The sequence below is a fragment of the Muscardinus avellanarius genome (assembly GCF_963383645.1).
Source record: "Muscardinus avellanarius genome assembly, contig: SCAFFOLD_47, whole genome shotgun sequence".
NCBI lineage: Eukaryota > Metazoa > Chordata > Mammalia > Rodentia > Gliridae > Muscardinus > Muscardinus avellanarius.
Genome location: NW_027664445.1, coordinates 16,918 through 40,216, shown reverse-complemented (window position 1 = coordinate 40,216; position 23,299 = coordinate 16,918). Strand labels below are relative to the sequence as shown.

At 40.6% G+C, this 23,299-nt stretch overlaps 1 protein-coding gene across 1 annotated transcript; it reads left to right on the top strand.

The window, feature by feature from the left end:
- Positions 1-1,315: 1,315 nt before the first annotated feature.
- On the top strand, positions 1,316-23,083 carry LOC308279587 (putative ATP-dependent RNA helicase TDRD12; the record flags this gene model as incomplete). The annotated part of the gene is made up of 8 exons (XM_080720100.1): positions 1,316-1,378; positions 5,579-5,737; positions 10,323-10,459; positions 12,423-12,542; positions 14,655-14,710; positions 16,473-16,558; positions 21,306-21,495; positions 22,991-23,083. Coding segments are annotated over 8 exons (904 nt in total), but the record flags the coding sequence as incomplete, so codon positions are not given.
- Positions 23,084-23,299: the final 216 nt, after the last annotated feature.

Below are 23,299 nucleotides of genomic sequence, written 5' to 3'. Positions count from 1 at the left end.
AGAATCATATGGTATTTGTTTTTTGTCATTGATTTTTCATTTAATGTCAAGTTTCAGCTACTTGCTGAGTCTGTGCTTGAACCTTCAATCCTTGTTTTAGCCTCCCAAATACTGAGATTACAGGTATGTGCCACCACGTCTAGCTCTTTTTATATTTATTTATTTATATATATTTTGGTATTGGGGATAGAACACTACCCCTGCCCTTTATATTTTTGGTTTTGAAACAAGGTCTTACTGAGTTCCTGAAAGTTTCATTATGTTCCTGTTCTCAACCTATGATCCTCTTTTCTCAGCCTCCAACTACAGGGATTACAGGCATGGGCATCCTCATCTCTTTTTTTATCTGTGTGTGTGGTGTTGGAGATTGAACCCAGGGGCATTCTATCTCCAAGATACACCCCATCCCTATTTTTTATTCTTTATTTTGAAACAGGGTCTCACTGAGTTGCTGAAGGCCTCACTAAGTAGCTGAGGCTGGTTTCGAACCTGTGCGATCCTCCTGTCTCATCCTCCCAGAGAGTGGGGATTACAAGCATGCACCACCACGCCTGGCTACTCAAATTCTTGAACATATTTATGATAGCTGCTTTTTTTGTTCCTTTTTTTTTTTTTTTTGGTGCTAGGGATTGAACTTAGGGGCATTTTACCTCTGAGTTATACGCCCAGCACTATTTTATTTTTTAATTTTGAAATAAGGTCTAATTAAATTGCTGATGTTGACTGTGAACCTGTGATCCTCCTATATTAGCCTTCCAAGTGTGGGATTACAAACCTGAGTCACCACATCCAGTGTTGACAGCTGCTTTTAAATCCTCACCTGTGAATTACAATATCTGGACATCTTATCTTGGGTTCTCATTTCTGTGTTTGTGTGTGTGTGTGTGTGTGTGTGTGTGTGTGTGTGTGTGTGTGTGTGTGTGTGTTGGGGCATGGTATTGGGGATTGAACCAAGGGGCCTTCTACCACCGAGTTACGCCCCCAGCCCTGGGTGTGGTGACATACACTTGTAATCCCAGTACTTGAGAGGCTGAGACCGGAGGATCCAGGTTTGCAGCCAGCTTCAGCTACTTACTGAGGCCATCCACAACTTATTGAGACCCTGTTTCATAATAATAAAAAATTGGCCTGGGGGGTGTAGCTTAGAGGTAGACTGCCCCTTGGTTCAATCTCCAGCACCACACACACACCAAAAAAAAAGGGGGGGGGTCTTACTGAGTAGCAGAGGGCTTTGTTAATTTGCTGAGGCTGGCCACAAACCTATTATTCTCCTGTCTCACCTTCCCAAGTACTAAGATTACAGGTGTATACCACCATGCCAGGCTTAGATGTTGTGATTCTGATGAACTGTGCAGGCTTGCAGTTTGACTATGTTTGGGTCAGTCTACATGTCAAGAAGCTTGGTTCACACTTTGTGTACACCTGTCCTTACTGGTAGAGCACATTTTTCTTTGTACTATAACATGATCTTTACTACTACTACTACTTTTTGTGGGTGTGGCACTGGAGATTGAACCCAGGGGCATTCTCCTCTGACCTACACCCTCCAGACCTATTTTATTTTTATTTGAAAACAAGATCTAGGTTGATGAATCTCACTACTTGCTGAGGCTGTCCTTAAACCTGCAATCTTCCTGTCTCAGCCTCCCATGTACTGGCTTTACAAGCAAGCACCACCATGCCTGGCTGGTCTTTTGAAGCATCAGACTTCAGAGCTTCTGTAGAGAGCAGGAGGTGCTAAGCCTCTATAACTTGGCATTACTCTTACTCCAAACTGCACTTTCTTGCGATGGATGACAAAAATAAACCCTGACACGAGTGGTGAATGTAGATTTTTACTCACCAACCTTTAAATAGTAGGGGAAAGAACTAAGCTCCATTGCCATTTGTGTAGAAGTGAGTAGGTTTTAGAGAATGGATGCTGGGCTTAAGTGAAAAATCATGAAGGTTTGGTCAGGGTTAGGCCAGCTATATCTGCTAAATGAATTTAAAGAACTTAGGTTTCTGTCTTCCCATAGAGACTTGGAGGTGGAAGCCCTGTTTTTCCTGGTGATAACATTTCTGAGGAATGACTTTCAGATTATTTGTTTTTTCTTTGCGGGTCTGGGGATGGAACCCAGGGACATTCAACCTCCAAGCTACACTCCCTGCCCTTTTTTTTAATTTTTTACTTTGAAAAAGGGTCTCACTAAATTGTGGAAGGCCTCACTAAGTAGCTGAGGCTGTCTGCAAACCGCAATCCTCCGGTCTTGCCTCCCGAATGCTGGGATAACAAGTGTGTGCCACCACGCCTGGCTTGACTTTCAGGTTATTGAGAAAGATACTCTCAAGAGTTGTAGAGCTAGGCATAGTGGCACATGCTTGTAATTCTAGCATTTGGGAGGCTGAGACTGGAGGATAGCAGTTCACGGACAGCCTCAGCTACTTAGGCCCTTTGCAACTCAATGCGACCCTGTTTCAAAATAAAGAATAAAAATAGGGCTGGGGGTATAGCTCAGAAGTAGAATGTCCCTGGATTCCATCCTCAGTACCACACACACACATACACACACACACACACACACACACACACACACGTGTCGTAGATATGTATTCATAATACGAAGTCCTTTTCAGTAAGTGCTCTGAAAAAGGAAGGTGAGGGGCTGGCTAGGACACATACTGAGTACTCCTAGCAACACTGAACTTTCTCAGGCAGCATTTTGATGGGAAACCACAGTCATCCTGGGGATATTATTTTGTATCCCATAAGTCTTGGTAGAATTCGGTTGTCTTTGATGCAAAGATTTGATGGCATTGTTATGTGCCCAGGATTCTGTGTTTCTCGTGGGTGTCAGCTAACACTGTCTTCCAGCTTTCCAGTTGTGAGTCTTCTCAGGACACCTTGGTGTCCAGGGCATGTGGAAGATGTGAGAGGGCTTCATATTACAGACTTTGAAGCTCCCCATCTTTGATACTCCCTCTCTGATTTTCTCCCCTTAGTTTTTAGCTGCTCTGGCAATTCTAAAACTCTGTCTTCTGGTTTTTTAAGCCACAGATACTGTGGATTTCTGCTCAAGGGATAACAGCTCCATTCCACATGAGCTGGGGAGATGGAGGTAGGAGATGGGGGATTACTTAGGGAAAAAGCTGTGGAAACCTGGATCTCACTCTGAAATTTTCTTCTTTTAGAGATTGGATCTCCTCCAGGTTCTGCCTGGTTTGTGCAGCTCTTCAGTGCCTTTAAAAGTAATTACTTTGAACCAGGTGTGTGATGCATACTTGTAATCCTGATACTTGGGAGGCTAAGGCAGGAGATCACAGATTTAAGGACAGCCTCAGCAAATAGTAAGACTCTCATCAACCTAGTGAGACCCTGTTTCAAAAATTAAAATAGGCCGGGTGTGGTGGTACATGCTTGTAATCCCAGCATTTAGGAGCTGAGACAGGAGGATCATGGTTTGCAGACAACCTCAGCTACTTAGGCCCTTTGCAACTCAGTGAGACCCTGTTTCAAAATAAAGAATTAAAAATAGGGCTGGAGGTGTAGCTTGAAGGTAGAATGCCCCTGGGTTCTATCCTCAGTACCACACACACACACACAAAAAAAAAAAAAAAAAAAAAAAAAAGAAGGGCCAGGGATGTAGCTCAGAGGTAGAATTCCCCTGGATTCAGTTCCCAGTACCCTCACCCCCCCCCCCCACACACACACAAAGTTAACTTTGGGGCTGGGTATGGTGGCACAGGCCTGTTATTCCAGTACTTGGGATGCTGAGACAGGAGGCTCACAAGTTCAAAGTCATTCTCAGCAACTTAGCAAGACTCTCAGCCACTGTGAGACCCTGTTTCAAAAACAAAAGGGCTGGAGGTGTAGCTCAGAGCTAGAAAGTTCCTGGGTTCAATCCCAGTATCAAAAAAATGTATTTTTTTCATGGGTTTATACTTGTTAACTGCAGGTGGCATATGAACCATGCAGTTGCCATTACCAGAATCAGAATGACCAATGACCACTGTCATTTTTCCAATTATTTACTATAAAATGTTTTAACACTAAGAAAAGTAGAAAGAAAATGCCTGTCCTTGGACCCACAAACTTAGGATGTCATTGCTCTTAGGCCTTTTTTTTTTTTTTTTTTTTTTTTTTTGTTCTGAGGATTGAACCCAGGGACATTCTCCCTCAGAGCTACACCAATTCCCAGTACCCTCTATATAATGAACTTTATATTTTTGTCTTATCTCTAACATGGATAATCATGGTTTCTAATAATAATATATAACAAGATACAGAGAGGTCTGTTTCACTTTAATTCTTTCAATTTTTCCTTTCCCTCATATTAATAGTTTATATTTGTTTTATCTGTCATTTTTTTAATGTGAGCAGATACATACACATATATATTTTTTTCTTTTTTGTGGTACTTGTTATTGAACCTAGAGGTGCTTTATCTCTGAGTTACATCCTCCATACCCTCAGCCCTTTTTTTTTTTTTTTCCACTTTGTGGTACGGGGATTGAACCCAGGGGCATTCTACGTTTTAACTATACCCCCAGTCTGGTTTTTTATTCTTTATTTTGAAACAGGGTCTCACTAAGTTGCAGAGGGCCTCACTAAGTAGCTAACGCTGGATGCAAACCTGTGTTCCTCCTGTCTCAGCCTCCTAAGTACTGGGATTACAAATGTGTGCCACCATGTCTGGTGCCTGTGTTATGAGTGTGTGTTATTGGAGATAGAACTCTGGGGCATTCTACCTCTGAGCTTCACCCCAGCCCTGTTTTTTTATCCTTTACTTTGAAACAAGGTCTCACTGAGTTGCTGAGGCTGGTCTTAAATCTTTAATCCTCCTGTCTCAATCTCCTAGGTACTGGGTTTACAAGTGTGCACCACCATGCCTGGCTCTTATTTCTTACTTGGAAACAGAATCTCACTAAGTTGCCAAAAGTTTTGCTAAGTTGCTGAGGCTGGCTTTGAACCTGCAGATCTCCTTCCTGTCTTAGTCTTCCAAAAACTAGGATTAGAGGCATGCACCACCACGCCTGGCTTCTGGCTTTATTTTAATTTTTAATTTCTAAAAGTGTCTGAGTTGCTGAGGCATAAATCCTTATTTTTTCCTTATAAAAACCATAGTATTAAAATATTTTTCTGATCCTTGCTTGTGCATATTTTGGGTATTTCTGTGTGTGTGTGTGTGTGTGTGTGTGTGTGTGTGTGTGTGTGTTGCTGGGGATTGAACCCAGGGGCATTTTACCTCCAAGCTACACCCCTAGCTCTATTTTTTTATTCTTGATTTTGAAATAGGGTTTGACTAAGTTGCAAATGGCCTCACTAAGTAGCTGAGTCTGGCTACAAACCTATCTTGTGGGTATTTTCAAAACACATGAGATTGAGGACTCCTTTGCTCTTTGAGTTACAGTCAATAATTGAGAATTACATGTTATTTATGACATATTTAGAATTTTTTCTTTGATCTCACCATTTAAGACACAAGCACTTGTCAAGAATTTGTTGGGTCACTTAAATAGAAATCATGATTCTAAGGTTTATTATTTTATTGTTCTACTTTTAAACCATGCATATTTTTTATCTTTTAAATTTTTACAGATAGAAGCTCCAGGTTGCTTCTGGGTTATTATAAAAGGATGCAGTCCCTTTTTAGATCATGAAGTTGACTATCAAAAACTATATAGTGACATGAATGACTTCTATAACAGTATGTGTCAAGATATTGAAATAAAACCATCAATATTGGAAGAAGGGCAGGTATGTAAATGTGTTTTAATCACTTTTTTAAAACACTAATTGAAATGTAAAATATTTGGGCAGCAGAGGTGATGGAATCTTTTGTAACATCTAAATTGCTTGTAATTATTGCCTAGTATTAGGATTTTTAGGCTGCACAAAATTCAGGCTAGTCATGGAACAGGGATGGTTGTTGTGTAATTTTTGTGTGAGGCAGTAGGAAAATGACATGTCTTCTAAATCCAGGTGTACTCTTGGGGCTGGGAACCAGGAGAATATTCTAGATCCAGGGCAGATGGAGAGATTGCAGCAGAGCATAGGGAGTTTGCAGTCTAGGGCTAACTCCTCCTTTTTGGTTTCTCATGACTTCAGCCAACACATGCTTCTTTATTTTTCCTATTCCACATCGCAGTCCATCTCCCGTTGTCCATTGTCTGATTCTTTTGACAAGTCAGCATTTTTCAGGAGTTAAAATTTTTGCAGTCATATGATGGGAAAATATTTTTAAGCTCTTTGTGATAAAAAACTAGAAAATATTTGAATTCTTTTCTCCCCCAATTCATCAGTAACATAATTTAAAAATTTTTTTCATACCCTTGGTTCATTGAAGAAATATACTATTTCCTCTAAAATATTTTGCATTTTGAGTCGCCTGTTGCCTTTCTCCTGGTTGGTGATGGTCTAACTTTTCCCTATATATTTTTTATATTCCTTCTGTATTTTCTGTGGATTGATAGTTAAGCACTGCTAAATATACAGATATGGCTAGATTGGGGTCATTAAAAATTTTTTTTCCAAGAACTTAATGTTCTTTGATTGGGAGATAATAGCGTTTGTGTGGTGCTAAGAGTCAGGTGGTGATGACCTGATCCCTCCCTCTGGCCTCACCTGTCAGTATTCTACATAATGGTTTCACCATTCAATAGTGACCACTGTGAATTAGCTTTCATTCATGTTCAGACACAGTGATTTCTTTCTTCTGCACTCATGAGCTCAAATTGTGTGTAGAACTTTCCTTTTTTAGTAAGACTAGTTCATTACCCCAAAATATAATATGGTTCATGTCATAAAAAATTGCTTGATTTTTTTCCACTTATCAGTTTTTAGCATAAGGACTTGTGCCTAGCTATTTCTACTTTTGGCTAACAGTAGTCCTAGTGAGGCAGGGCAGAGGACCTGGGAACAGGAAGGGTACAGAAGGCCATCTGCATCGCCTCGCGCCTCGTATGAGGAGGGTGGGAGATGTGAACAGAAGGTGAGAGACTAGTGGGCCCCAGGGAATCAGTGCCACCGACCCACAAGATAACCATTCAAATTAAGGATCAGAACTGAAGTACATCCCGGTCCTATTTTATTATTATTATTTTTTCTTTCTTTAAATATTTTTGGTGGCACTGGAAATTGAACCCTGGGCATTCTACCTCTGAACTACACCTCCAGCCCTATTTTTTATTCTTTATTTTGAAACAGGGTCTCATAAAGTTGTAAAGGGCCTCCCTAAGTAGCTGAGGCTGGCCATGCACCTGTGATCTTCCTGTCTCAGCATCCCAAGTACTGAATTACAAGCATGCACCACTATGCCCGGCTAATTTTTTATTTTGAAATAGGGTTTTGCTAAGGTGCTGAGATTGGTCTTGAACCTGTGATCCTCCTGTCTCAGCCTCCCAAGCCACTGGGATTACAGTGGCTGCAGACAGTGGTGGTTTTCTTTTTCTTTTTCTTTCTTTCTTTTCTTTTTTTTTTTTTTTTTTTTTTTTTTAAGGGCAGGGAGACTTGGGAATAGGGCAGATTTCTCAGGACCATCTCTGTTTCCCTTCTTCCTCATTTTGAATCACTGCTACCTTTTCTTCTCCTTTTTTTCTCTTTACCAATAGAGAATAGATTTCAGACTTTTTGTTTTCATGCTAGGGATGGAACCCAGGGTCTTAGAGGGTACAGGTTAGGCAAGAATTCTACAGCTGAACTAGATCCCTAGCCTCCTTCCTCCTCCCTCCTCTTCTCTTTCTTTTAGTACATTTTAATATTTTAATTACAGGTTTCATTTTAGCATATTTGTATTCACAAATTACATAGTTTTACCTTTTTTGTGTGTATATATGATACTGGGGATGGAACTCAGGGACATTCTACTTCTGAGCTACACCCCCAGCCCCATTTTATTTTTTATTTTGAAACAGTCTCACTGAGTTCTGAGGCTGACTTTGAACCTATGATCCTCCTGTCTCAACTCCCAAGTACTGGGAGGGATTACAGGTGTGCACTGCTGTGCTTGGCTCCCTGTTACTTTCATGTTGTCTTTTCCGCCTAGATTCCAAATAGTGGAAATGTGATTCTTAGGGGGGTGTGTGTGTTGTTACTGGGGATTGAACCCAGGGGCATTCTCTCTCTGACCTACACCTCCAGTTCTGTTTTATTTTTTATTTTGAAATAGGGTCTCACTAAGTTGTGTAGGGCCTCACTAAGTTGCTGAAGCTGGCTGCAAACTGGAGATTCTTTTGTCTCAGCCTCCCAAGTACTGGGCTAACAAACATGTACCACCATACCTACCTTGAGTCTGATTTGTTGATTTGTCAGTTTCATCTGTTTTCCTACAAATGACATGAGTTTGTTCTTTTTTATGGCTGAATAATATTCTATTGTGTATATATATAGTTTGAATGGCCAATAATTCAAATGTTTATTTTAAAATGTTCAATATTTATTTATTTATTTATTTATTTATTTATTTATTTATTTATTGGTAGTACTTGGGTTCCTGGAAGCCCTTCTACCTCCAGCTACACTCCCAGACCTATTTTATACTTTTTAATTTTTGGAAACAGGGTCTCTTAAGCCAGCGAGGCTGGCTTCGAACCAGTGCGATCCTCCCGTCTCCGCCTCCCAAGCACGGGGATTAAAAGCGTGTGCCACCATGCCTGGCTAAAAATGTTCAACATTTTTAAACATCAGAAAAATGCAAATTGAAACTGCTTTTAATCCAGGTGTGGTGGTGCACTCCTGTGATTCCTGCCCTTGGAAGGCTGAAACAGGAAGATCATAAGTTCGAGGACAGCCTCAGCAATTCAGTGAGGCCCTCAGCAATTTAGGGAGACCCTGTTTCAAAATATTTTTGTTGTTGTTGTTGTGCTAGAGATTGAACCTTGGACATTCTACCTCTGAATTACACACATATTCCTATTTTATTTTTTATTTGGAAACGGTCTTGCTGAGTAGCTGAGGCTGGCTTTGAATCTATGATACTCCTATTTTAGCCTCCCAAGTACTGGAATTATAGGTGTGTGCCACCCCAACTTTAGGATAGTATTTTTTTTAAAGGGCTTGGTGGTATAACTTGAATGGTAGAATGCTTCTGGGTTCAGTCCCCAGTACCAAAAAACTTTTCTTTTTTTTTTTTTTCAAGTTTTCCTTAGATACAGAGTCCGAATGATTTCATAGTAGTCCCCTTACCTGTAGAGGACATGCTATAAGATTCTCAGTGGCCTGAACTCTATATATGCTATAATTTTTCATTTAAGTTTATACTTACTCTAAAGTTTAATTTATAGATTAGACATGGTGTGAGAGTAACAATAAAGTAGAAAAATTATAACTATATTTGAATAAAAGTTTGCACCTTGGGGTCATTGTTAAGTGAAATAAGTAAGAGTTACTTAAACACAAGCACCCACAGTACTGTGACATCTCATTTGATAACTGACACGGTCGCTGAGTGACTAAATGGCAGGTAGAGTGTGCAGTATGAATATGCTAGACAAAGGGATAATTCATAATCTGTTTTTCTTTGCAGTACTGAGGATTGAGCCCAGGGTCACTCTACTTTTGAGATACATTCTTTGCTCTTTTTAATTTTTTTTTTGTGATATGGTCTTGCTAAGGTGCCAGGGCTGGCCTTGAGCTTGTGATCCCAGAGGGATCGTAGGCACACACCACCATGTCCAACAGGTTCTAGGTTGGATGGACCAAGGTGGTGTGAGATTTTGTCACACTGTTCAGAACAGGACACAATTGAAAACTTGTGAAAAGTTTGTGAAAATTTTCACTAATATTTTTAGACTGAAGTTAACTGTGGGTAACTAAAACTGGATAAGGGGGACTACTGTAGTAAGAAAAACAGTGAAGCCAGGTGTCACATGGCTGCAATCTCAGTACTTGGGAGGCAGAGACAGGAGGCTCATAGGTTCAAGGCCAGTCTCAGCAACATGGCAAGACTCAGTTACCTGTGTTCTTCCCTCAGTTTCTCTTCTGGCAGGCAGTGTTTAGCTCTGTTAGGTCTAGAATCCCAGCCATCTTCTGTAAGGCAAAAGATGAGCTGAGATGGTTTTGAGAACACCTTTTAATTCTCATTATAAGACTCATCCAGATGAGATGATGCATGCTTATAATCCCAGTACTTTGGAGGCGGAGACAGGAGGATCTCAGGTTTGCAGCCAGCCTCAGCAACATAGCAATGCCCTCCACAACTTAGTGAGACACTGTTTCAAAATAAATAAAATAGAGCTGAGGGTGTTGATCAGGGGGTAGAATGCCTCTGAGTTCAATCTCAAGTACCATACTCCCTCCCCTCACACACACACAAAAAACTAAACCCTTCCTTTTTATTTTGTAGGTCTGTGTGGTTTATTGTCAGGAGTTGAAGTGCTGGTGCAGGGCTATTATTAAGTCAATTGTATCTTCAGCAGACCACTACCTGGCACAGTGTTTCCTTGTGGATTTTGCCAAGTACATTCCAGTAAAATCTAAAAAGTATGTATACATTGATTTTGCATTAATACTCTTTTTAAGGAGAGAAATGTCAGTTTTAAAGGAGAAAGTCGCCAGGCATGGTGGCACACACTTGTAATCCCAGCACTTGGGAGGCTGAGACATGAGGATTGCACAGGTTCAAAACCAGCCTCTGCTACTTAGTGAGGCTCTCAGCAACTTAGGGAGACCCTGTTTTCAAATAAAGTATAAAATAGGTCTGGGAGTATAGCTCAGAGGAAGAAAGGCCCTTGGGTTCCACTCACAGTACCACAAAAAGAAAAAAAAAACGAGAAAGTCAATTTTTTTCGTAGTAGTCTATAATATGTCAAATGTATGCATCAGCAAAATTTTCATGGTTGCAATTCCAGAAAGCGTTAGCTTGAAAATCAGAAGTCACACTGGGCGTGGTGGTGCACGCTTGTAATCCCTGCATTTGGGAGGCTGAGACAGGAGGATCAGGGTTCGTGACCAGCTTCAGCTACTTAGTGAAGCCCTCTGCAACTTAGTGAGACCCTGTTTCAAATTAAAGAATAAAAAATAGGGCTGGGGGTGTAGCTCGGAGGTAGAATGCCCCCAGTACTGAAAAAGAAAAAAGAAGTCAAGAATATGTCACTACTATAACTGAACATTGTTCTGGGTATTCTATTCAACATATTGAGAACCAGAAAAACATTAGAGGCACAGCAATTATAAAGATTGCCATTATTTTCTGAAAGTGATTATGAGAAAATATAATAACTAAGATATTTAGGAAAAGTGGTCTGTAAAAAGATTATGACAGTATTCACCATAATGAAATAACTAAGGAGATAAATACGCATAACTTAAATATTATACAATGTATACATCTATTTAAACAGAACTGGGTACTTTATTCATATGTTTAATTTTATGTTTTATATATCTTTTTTTTTTTGGTGGGTCTGGGGATGGAACCCAGGGGCATTCAACCTCCGAGCTACACCCCCTGCCCTATTTTTTATTATTTATTTTGAAACCGGGTCTCACTGAGTTGCAGAGGGCCTCACTAAGTAGCTGAGGCTGTCCACGAACCAGGATCCTCAGGTCTCAGCCTCCCAAATGCTGGGATTACGAGGGTGTACCACCACGTCCAGCTTTTTTTTTTTTTTTTTTTTTTTTTTTTTTGGTGGTACTGGGGTTCCTGGAAACCCTTCTACCTCCGGGCTGCACTCCCAGACCTATTTTATACTTTTTATTTGGAAACAGGGTCTCTTAAGCCAGCGCGGCTGGCTTCAAGCCTGCACAATCCTCCTGTCTCTGCCTCCCAAGTGCAGGGATTATAAGCGTGCACCACCACGCCTGGCTTATATATCTTTTAAAAATAAGAGGTTTTTTTTTTACCTTTTTCATAAAGAAACACTCATTTTTTAATTTGAGTTATATATTACAGTGAGTTATTAAAGGATGATTACATAATTCTGTTACATAAACTCTTGCTCAGTTTTAGCATTTTATAAATTTTGCTTTTTTATTGGTGCATTGTAGTCATACAAATTTTATTTTGGGGGGGTCTGAGGGTGGAACCCAGGGGTATTTGATCTCTGAGATACACTCCTTGCCTTATTTTTTTATTCTTTATTTTGAACAAGGTCTCACTAAGTTGTAGAGGGCCTCACTAAGTAACTGAAGCTGTCTGTGAACCATGATCCTCCAGTCTCAGCCTCTTGAATGCTGGGATGACAAGCATGCGCCACCACACCTGGCTGTAGTCATACATGTTAATGGAATACAAGATTGTAGAAAGGCATACATATACACATTGCTCATTTAATCCCCAATTTCCAGTCCATTGCCTCCCCCTCCTTCTCATGTTTGTGAATGTACATTATGTACATTAGGGTATTTCTTTTACATTAAGTATATAAATTGTGTAGGCATACTTTGAAAGAATGTTATGTACAATTTTTGTTTATAATGGAACTGTCTCTGTTTTGCTTTGAAGCATTCGAGTTGCAGTAGAGTCCTTTATGCAGCTTCCTTATAGAGCCAAAAAATTCAAACTGCATTGCATAAAACCTGTTACTTTACACATTGACTTCTGTGAAGACAAGGCTGAGATTGCATAAGTATAACTCCTCCAGTAGGTTAAATCATGGAGAAGACTTAAAGTCGAGTGCAGGATGTTTATTTAAAGTCATTCGTTTGCTGGAGTGCTGAGCAATTGCACAGGCCTTTGTTCTGCAGGAAGCAGCTCTGAAGTGTCTTTCACACCTGGCTGTACAACAGAAGCCTTGGGCAGCTCCCTATTCAGAGCAGGGGTTGGAAGAGGACTTGATCTCTATGCTTTTTGGCTTTTAAACACTTTTAATAGTAAGTTATGTGTAAAGAAAATCATAAAACATGGGATCATGGACCATTAAAAGAAAAGTTTATTAGCTGAGTTCTGTGGCCCATACTTGTGATCCCAGGTGCTTGAGATACTGAGGCAGGAAGAGCTCTTGAGCCCAGGAATTCAAGGCCAGCCTGGCCAGTATAATGAGACACTAAGTAGCTGAGGCTGGCCGTGAACCTGGATCCTCCTATCTCAGCCTCCCAAATACTGGGATTACAAGTGTGCGCCACCAACCATTTCCATATATATATTTTTTCAGTAGGGAGAATGCTCGGACTACAAGCGTGCACCACCACTCCTGGCAGCCATTTCCATCCTGATAGCTAGCTATATTTTTCCCAAGCCATTTGGCATATCCATGTAAAATACATAGGTGAAGAGAGCACCCCCTATTTTTGTTCGTTTTACAAGTGTAAGCTCTGGAAGTGAAGACCTGCATTCTGCAGTGTTGCTACCACCTGTGCCAGTGCAGACTCGTGACAGACCCCTGTGGAGATGACTGTACCCAGTGCCTTGGCATCTTCTGACCAACACCATTAGCCCAGATTTCCTGTGACAAATCTTATCTTCCAGCCAGAACACAGGCTCCCTGAGTCAGAGATCCTGAGTGGTGTCCAGCACAGGTTGGCACCTGTGCGTGGTGGTACACGCTTGTGATCTCAGCATTTGGGAAGCTGTGGTACAGCCTGTGGTACAGGCTGGCCAAACCAGTACTCTGAGAGGTAGTCGAAGAAAGCCAGCTACTTCTCTCTGCTGACTCTAGCACCCTTGTGCCCTTTCCCATTTGATCAATATAGGTTTGTTCTGTCTACATTTTTCCTGTGCTTAAGGGGGGGGGGGAATCATAGGAAAAGTAGCAAAAAAAGGAGGAGAAAACAGCTTTTGGGAGCCAGGAACAAAAGTAAAAGCATAAGGTTAAAATGTATTGTTATGCTTCTGTTAGTTTTATTTATCAGAGGTGCTACCACAATCCTTCAAGAGTTCTTTTGAAAAAGAGATAAAATGATGTGCATAAAATACATGGCCCAGTACCTGGACATAGTATTCAAAAAATCGTTTTTTAACTAAGAATTTGAACACATTAGTTCAAGAATTTCAGCTGGGCATGATGGTACATGTCTATAAGCCCCAATACTTGGGAGGCTCAGATAGGAGGATTACAGGTTCAAAGGTAACCTCAGCAACTTAGATCCTGCTTTTAAATGACAAAAAAAGGGAGAACCTAGGGATGTAGCTCAGAGGTACAATATCCCTGGGTTCAATCTCCAGCACCACAAAAAAAGAATTTCAAAGCATTTCTTAAAAATGAGTGTGGTGGCACATGCCTGTAATCCCAGTACTTGGGAGGTTGAGATGGGAGGATTGCAGGCTTGAGGATTGCTTCAGTGATTTAGTGAGACTCTTAGCAACCTAGTGAGACCTTTTTCAATACAGAAAATAAAATGGGGCTGGTGGTGTAGCTTGAAGGTAGAATGCCCCTGGATTCATTTCCCAGTAACCCCCCTTTTACAGGCAGTAAAATAAAGACATTGGTTCTAAAGTTCTGCTGTACACACACAAACACACAAATTAGTAAGTTTCTTAAAAATCAAATCAGCTAGGCACAATGTAACACACCTGTAATTTTGGCTACTCAGGAGAGCAAGGCAGAAGATCACAAATTCAAGGCCAGCATCAGCAACTTGGAGAGACCCTGTCTCTAAAAGGGCTGAGAGTAGAATACCCACTCCCGGTTACCTGTATCTTAGGCATATTATTCAGTGTTAAATGGTTTACTGAACAGTGTTAGTGTACTATCTTTAGGTTTCTATTTAATGAAGTTGCATCTGTTTACTCTTACAGACCTGCCAAAAAGTGGGATAGTGCGGCAGTCCAGTACTTTCAGGACATTGTAAAGGGTAAGGCCTACTCTATCATATTCAGTGCAGCTTGCTTTCCACCAGTACTCATGGTAGTTTACTCTCGTGTCAGCAGGGGGTTTGAGATGTGCCTTTTAAGCTCTTTGGCCCTCCTTCCTCATGTGCTTTCTGTAAGTTACCTGGAGCTTCCTCCTCATCAGCGTCACAAATGACTGTACCCCTGAAACTTTGAGGGTGAATGTGGATGCTAATAATGAACAGCTGGAAGTAGAAAGGGACTGTTTATGTAGATACAGCTCTACTCAGTAATAACCCCTGCCTCTTAAGAGGCTTACTTAAAGAGTACAGTGCAGCAGAACAAATTGATGTGCATTTTATCAGACTAACATTTGATGAAAAGCCTACCTTTTTTAGTGAACAAGGAATATTTGATGTGTAACAATCATCATTGTTAATTTAAGATGTATGAGATGTTTTTACCTATTAGTGTGCTTCCTCTGTGTCACAGACACACACTGTTGTGGCAGTTATCCTGACAGCTGACTGCTAGGAGCTGGCTGCTGTTAAGTGCAGATGCCCAGGGTGCCATCTGGTACTAGTTGCGTGCTGGCCTTTCCTTTGCTGTCCCATCATCGGGGTAAAGGAGAAGCCAGATAACTTTGAACCTGGGAGAAGTAGGAGGTTGGGGAGTCTCTTGGTTTGGAATTCGGGCCTTTGAGAGGCCATTGAACATGCGGGGGGATGAGAATATGGGTTTGGAGGAAGCAAACTCCCAGGGCTGAATTGTGCCTACCACCTTCTGTGTATGCAGCTGTGGGCAAGTTACTTAACTATCTCTGAGCTTGGTCTTCTTACCCATAAAATAAAAACAGTACTTATCTCAAAAGGTTCTGATAGAAATGAAATGAAATCAGATGTGTAAAGATAATGGTATTGTGCACCTGAAATTCCAATACTTGGGAGGCTGAAACAGGAGGATCATAGGTTCAAGGCTTGCCTTGGCAATGTAGTAAGACTCAGCAACCTAACAAGATCCTGTTTCAAAACAAAATATTTTAGCTGGGTGTGGTGGTGCAGGCTTGTAATCTCAGCATTCGAGAAGCTGAGACAGGAGTGTCCTAGTTAGAGGACAGCCTCAGCCACTTAGGCCCTTTGCAACTCAGTGAGACCCTACCTGTTTCAAAATAAAGAATAAAAAATGGCCACAGGTATAGCTCAGAGATAGAAGGCTCCTGGGTTCCATCCTCAGTACCACACAGACACACAGACACACACAAAAAAAATTCTAAAAATGGGTTGAGGGCATAGCTTAGAGGTAGAATGTCCCTGAGGTCACTCCCCAGCAACACACACACACACACACACACACACACACACACACACACACACACATGAAAAAAAAAAAAAACAAAAAGACCAATATCCGTAAATGGGCCTGCTGTTTGGGTTATTTAGTCTCCAATACAGAGCCAATAAGTCTAATCCAGGGACATCTGGAACAGAGAAGGGGTGCTCAGATGAAAGATTGGGACTGGAAATTTGGACTGCATATCTGAGGAGGTATGAGGTAGCAGGGGTTTCCGTTGATGGGGACAGAGGATTTGTGGCTCACTCCAGTCAGGAGCCTTTTCCATGGCCTGCTCACTTGCCCCACCTGCCTTCTACTCTAGGAGCCCGTCCTACTTGAGGAAGCCACTAGCTCTGTGGCTCTGGGTACTCTTAGGAGCTTAGCAGAGACTAATAGGTGGGACATGGTCATGATTGCTAACAGCTCATTTGTTCTTTGGTTTTTGTCATTTAGCAACTACTCAGGTGGAAGCGGAATTATGTGCTGTGGAAGGAGATACTTTTGAGGTTTACCTTTATGTAACAATAAAAAATGAAAAAGTAAGTAAAAGATTTGTACTTTCTAAATATTTTATCATTATTTAAATTTTGACTTTTATCAATGACAAATAAACACTACGGAAAACTAATTCACACAGCTTAGAAGCTATCTAAATGTTTCACATTTAGTGTCACAGATTTCGTCATTGTAAGTCATGTGGGCCCAGTGTTAAGAATTCAGATACCATGAGTGTAGAAAGAAAGTAGACATGATGTGTGAGAACATGACCCTCTCTGCCCAGGTTATTTGCTGCTATAGTTTGACTGGTGGCCTTTTCCAAGATCTGCTACAAGGTGCATTTTTGCCTTTTGGGAAGTGGACACAGGACATAGATCTAGGGCTTCCCAGAACCCACAGAGAGCCACTAGCCCAGGGAATTTGTTGTTGCTGTTTTGGAGATTGAACTCAGAACCCCACACATGCTAAGTGTGTGTAATGCATGCACATACATAAACACACTGTAACATTGAGCTATGCCCTAACCCCCACCTAGGGATTTATTTTTTTGTGGTACTGGGGGGTGGAACCCAGAGGCTTTTCTACCTCTGGACTATACTCCAGACCTATTTTATACTTTATTTGGAAATAGGGTCTCACTAAGTTGCTGAGAGCCTCACTCAGTAGCTGAAGCTGGCTTCAAACCTGTGCAATCCTCCTGTCTCAGCCTCCCAAGTTCTGGGATTACAAGCGCACACCACCACACCCGGCTTCCACCTACAAATTTTAAATCACATGATAATTACTCTGTGCGTGTGTGTGCGTATGTGTGTGTTTGTGTGTGTGTGTGTTAATGGAGATTGAATCCAGGAGCATTCTACCTCCAAATTATACTCTCAGCCCTGTTTTAATTTAAATTTTATTCTGAAACAGGCCATCACTATGTTGCAGGGGTTCTCCCTAAATTACTGTGCAACCTGTGATCCTCCCAAATATTGGGATTACAGACATGTACCACCATGACCAGTAATATTATTATTTTTTTTATTTGTTGCTAGGGATTGAACCCAGGGGCATTCTACCTCTGAGCTACACCCTCAGGCATATTTTGTTTTATTTTGAAACAAGGTCTTGCTAGGTTGATGAGAGTCTTACTAAGTAGTTGACAACCCTCCTGTCTCAGCCTCCCAAGTACTAGGATTACAGGCATGTGCCACCAGGCCCATCTTATGTTTTTATTTTGAAATGGTTTCACAAAATTGTGGAGGGCCTAAGTTGCTGAGACTGGCCACAAACCTGTGATCCTTCTGTCTCAGCCTCCCAAGTACTGATACTATAGGTATGGGCCACCACACCTAGTGTGTGTGGAGGTGGTGGTGGTGGTGGCAGCCGCGGTAGGCAGCTAATGCTGCTGCTGATTATTCTTATTATTACCATCATTCATTCATTCATTCATTCATTCATTGTGTGTGTGTGTAGAGGGGGTACTGGGGTTGAGCCCAGGAGCATTCTACCTCTGGCGTACACTCCCAGCTTTTTCAATTTAATTTTGAAACAGGGTCTCACTAAGGGCCTAATCCCCAAGTACTGGGATTATAGGTGTGTGCCACCACATATGACTCATTATTATTTCTTGCCTGTAAAAGTCACTGCTATACTATTGACCTATTTCCATTATTTCTTCTGTATATATGTGTGATACTGGCGATTGAACCCAGAGGTGCTCTACCTCATAAATAGGCTGCCACCCCAGCCTTATTTATTATTTTGAAAGTCTTGCTAAATTACTACACACTGCCCTCAAACCTGCCACCAACCTGTCTCAGCCTCCCAAGTACTAGAATTACAAGCATGAGTCCAGATCCTACATTTTTTATTGGAATTCTACTGTGACAATCTATTTCTTCTCCCCATATATTAGGTTATTCACCTATATATTTATGTATTTATATATTTATGTATGTATGTATGTATGTATGTGTAGCACTGTGTATAGAACCCAGGGTCATCCTACCTCTCAGCTACACCCCTGGCCCTATTTTTATTTATTCTTCATATTCTTATTTTATTTTTTAATTTTTTTCGGTACTGGAGATGGAACCCAGGGGCATTCTACCTCTGAGCTACACCCCCAGCCCTATATTTTATTCTTTATTTTGAAACAGGGTCTCACTAAGTTGCAAAGGGCCTCACTAAGTAGCTGAGGCTGTCCGCAAACTGCGAGCCTCCTGTCTCAGCCTCCAAAATGCTGGGATTACAAGTGTGTGCCACCATGCCGGGCTAAGTAGCTGAGGCAGGCTGTGAGTCTATGATCCTCCTATGTCAGCCTCCCAAGTACTGGGATTACACCGGCACCACTCCGGGTTTACCAGTTTAGACTAATATAGATTTTGAGTTGTTTTATTTTGGGAGGGGTATAATTCATTGCTGTCATTATTGTCTTGCTTAGATTGCCTGAACAATCTAATCAAACCTGATTTCTTCAAACAGGGAATACTGTCTTTTTAGTGTACCTTGTCATTGTTTGAACACTTACCTTCCTAGTATCACAGAATGCTCCAGGATCATTTTGTCATTTTCTAGCCCGAGCTCTATAATCAACCATTTACCAAAAGGTGTTGGTTCCTTTTATTAAAGAGTGCTAGTGAGGTATAAAAATGAGGGCATAAGGTGTGTTTACTGCTCCTGTGGTTTCACCAATTGTGCATATTCTCAGCAGAAAGAGGAAATGTAGGCACTTCACTAACTCATGCAGACACCTAATTTATTTTTATCTCATCTATCCATCTGTACATGAATTAGGAGCTGCGATTCCTCTAATTTCAGTCTAAAAATCATAGGGTTCATTCTAGCCTGCCCTTTTCTTAACATTTTCTTTAGTATGAGAAATCCACTCTTATTTGCTACTGTGTACTTACTTGAGCAATAATATTTACATAAAGTAATTTCAGAATTGCTAACCCACATCTCTATGGAAAAGATACTTATCTCTATTCTTTATATCATTACAACCAAACTACTGTTTTCAAAGTGACTCAGTTATTTTTTAATAATGAGATTCATTCTTTAAAATTTTTTATTGGTATATTGTAGTCATATATCTTAATGGGATACAAGATGGTGGAGACATACATGCACACATCACCCAATTAGCCCTTACCCAATTCCCACCCCTCCCTCCTTCTCATATATGGCATAGTGATTGACATTGATATGTTTGTTAAAGTACATCATGTGCATTAGAGAATTTCTCTCTTCCCCCCTCCCATCTCCTTTTTTGCTCATCTATAGTATCTCCTTAGTCTACAGTTCCTCCTATGACCAATTTTCTCCCTAGCTTCCACATATTAGGGAAAGCATCCGGTTTCTTTTTGTGTGTGTGTGACTAACTAGTTTCACTTAGCGTAATCTCCAGTTCCATCCATTTCCCTGTAAATGATGTAATTGTGTTTTTCTTTACACAATTTTCTTGGCCGAGTAAAATTCTGTTGTATACATATCCCATAGTTTTGTATCCATTCATCTATTGATGGACATCTTGGCTGGTCCCATAGTTTGGCAATTTGTGAATTGTGCAGTTATGAACATAGATATACATGCATTAGTTTGGTAGTTTGGTTTCCGTTCTTTTGGGTAGATATCCAGAAGTGGTATTGCTGGATTATATGGTAAGTCCTTCCCATTCTTCTGAGTATCCTCCATACTGTTTTCCTAAGTGATTGCACTAATTTGCAGTCCCACCAACAGTGTATTAAAGTTTCCACTTCTCCACATCCTTGCCAGCATTTGTTGTTGTTTGTGTTCTGAGTGGTTGCTATTCTAGATGGAGTTAGGTGAAATTTCAGGGTAGTTTTAATTTGCATCTTTCTGATTGCTAATAATATTTAGCATTTTTTCATGCATTTATTGGCCATTTGTATTTCTTTCTTTGTGAAATGTCTATTTAGTTGCCCATTTTTTGATTGGGGATTTGTTTTCTTAGTGCTGAGTTTCTTGAGTTCTCTGTATATTCTAGATATTAGTCCTGTATTGGAGGAGTAGTTGGCAAAAAATCATCTCCCATTCTGTTGGGCTGGGAGTAGAAATGGAAGGTAGAATGCCTCTGAGTTCAATCTCCAGTACACACACCCCCCTACACACACACACACACACACACACACACACGTTCTTTTACCAGGCATGTTGGCACATACCTGTAATCCCTGTACATGGGAGGCTGAGACAGGAGGATGAAAGGTTTGAGGCCAACCTTTTCAATATAGTGAGATTTTTCAACAACCTAGTGAGACCCTGCTTCAAAACAAAAAGTAAGCCCAGTATGGTGGTGCATCTCTTTAATCCTAGTACTTTAATCCTAGTGCTTGGGAGGGTGAGATAGAGGGACAGCTTCAGCAAGACCTTGTTTCAAAATAAATATAAAATAGGATTGCAGGTGTAACTTGGAGGTAGAATGTTCCTGGATTCCAACTCTAGTACCACTAAATACATAAACAAAAAGAAGTTAGGGTTGTAGCATGGAGGTAGAATGCGCCTGGGTTTAATCCTCAGACAGGCACACATACAGACAACCCCCATACATGTGCATGCTATGCTTCTTGTATTTCATACAGATCTTTATTGTTTTCTCATTAGAGTTCATGAGAAGTATTTAATTCAGTTATCAGAGCAGAAGTAAAGGAATTGATCAAATTATGTTCTATAAAAGTTTTATTGAAAATTGACATTTTGGGTTAAGTTTGAGAATATTTTCTTTACAGTCAATTGACTACATGTGTTTCATTATCCATTAAATATTTTAAAATTTTACAGGTTTGTATTAATGATGATCTAGTTGCAAAGAACTTCGCATGCTATGTATCACCCAAAGAGAATAAAAATTTTGATTCTTTAGAGAAGCCAAGATTCAGTATAAAGTCAGCTTCCTTGTCTAGGAAACTCAATCCAGCACTTAGTCTTTGGCCAGAGCTTTTGCAAAGAAAAGATTTCCAAGGAATGAAAAGTGAGTGGATCTTTATTAATAGTGTTTCCTTTAAATTACCTTATTTATAATCTTCACGTGGAGCTGGGCGTGGTTGCGCATGCTTGTAATCCCAGCTCTTGGGAGGCTGAGACAGGAGGATCGCACAGGTTCGAAGCCAGCCTCAGCTACTTAGCGAGGCTCTCAGCACCTTAGTGAGACCCTGTTTCCAAATAAAATAGAAAATAGGTCTGGGAGTGTAGCCCGAAGGTAAAAAGCCTCTGGGTTCCATCCCCAGAAACACACACACACACACACACACACACACACACACACACACACTAATCTTCATGTGTTGATATGAGTTGTTGTACCAGCTTTTATGGTGACTCTGGACTTGGACTTGAAGAACTAAAGTTTTATTCTGAGAAGCCTATGATAGATTCTGTGGCCCTAAAATTTATTTGTTTTTGTGAAAGCATGGAAAAAACTCTTAATTTCTTATTTAAGTGTGTGTGTGTATGTGTGTGTGTGTGTGTGTGTGTGTGTTTTATACTTAGGGTTTGAACCCAGGGGCATTCTACCTCCGAGCTATATCCCCCCAACCTATTTTATTTTTATTTTGAAACAGGGTCTCACTATGTTGATGAGAATCTCACTACTTGCTGAGGCTGTCCTTGAATCTGCGATCCTCTCATCTCATCCTCCCAAGTACTGGGATTATAAGCATGGGACAGCACACCCAGCTTATTTTATTTAAAGAAGTCCAGATGTTTGTAATTAAAGATTTTAGCAAAGTAAGGTTTTGGATATTTAGAGTTTAAGGCATTTTTTTTTTTTGCATTACTGGGGGTGGAACCCAGGACCATTGTACCTCTGAGTTACATCCCCATCCTTATTTTTTTTAGTGTATGTATGTATGTATGTATGTATGTATGTATGTATGTATGTATTTGGTGGTACTCTGGTTCCTGGAAGCCCTTCTACCTCCGGGCTACACTCCCAGACCTATTTTTTACATTTTTATTTGGAAACAGGGTCTCCTAAGCCAGAGCACGCTGCTGGCTTCGAACCTGCGCGATCCTCCTGTCTCTGCCTCCAAAAAAGTGCGGGGATTACAAGCATGCGCTACCAAGCCCAGCTTTTATTTATTTTTTTGAAACAGGATCTTTGAAACAGTTGCAAGGAGCCTTTCTAAGTAGCTGAGGCTGTCTGTGAACCGCAATCCTTGGTCTCAGCCTCCTGAATGCTGTGATTACAAGTGTGCACCACCACACCTGGCAAGTTTTAGGCATTTTTAAAGGACTATTTATTGCCAGTGACCCTTTGCATAAAAGTATGAGAAGAGTTAATGATAGACTGTGGAAGCAATTTAACGTGTTTCTCTTTGCTTTTAGGTTTTAGTCTCCTCACATACTGCTTATGTTATGCTCTAGTAACCTTACAGGGAAACCAAGAGCAAAAGTAGTATGTCACTAAATTCACATTTTTTTTAGCATTTTATTTCATGCTTTAATTTTGAAATTTATCCTTTCAGATTCCCATGGTTTCAATTTTTTGGCACAATCTCCCCAGATTACAAGGTACAAGGGTGTTGTCGGTGACCTAGAGCCAACTGCTACAGTACTTGGTGAGTTCTACTAATTGGGTATATTTCATAGATAGCATAAAATAGTATCTTTTTTGAGGGGTGCTGAGAATGAAACCCAGCTTACATACAGCTTTGGGGCCTCATACATGTTCTACCACTGAGCTATACTCCTACCCCTTAACTAGCTGAGAATTATAAAGGTTGTTTAGAAGGGCTGTGGTAATTCTCTTACCTTTCTTCTTAATTTAATGGAAC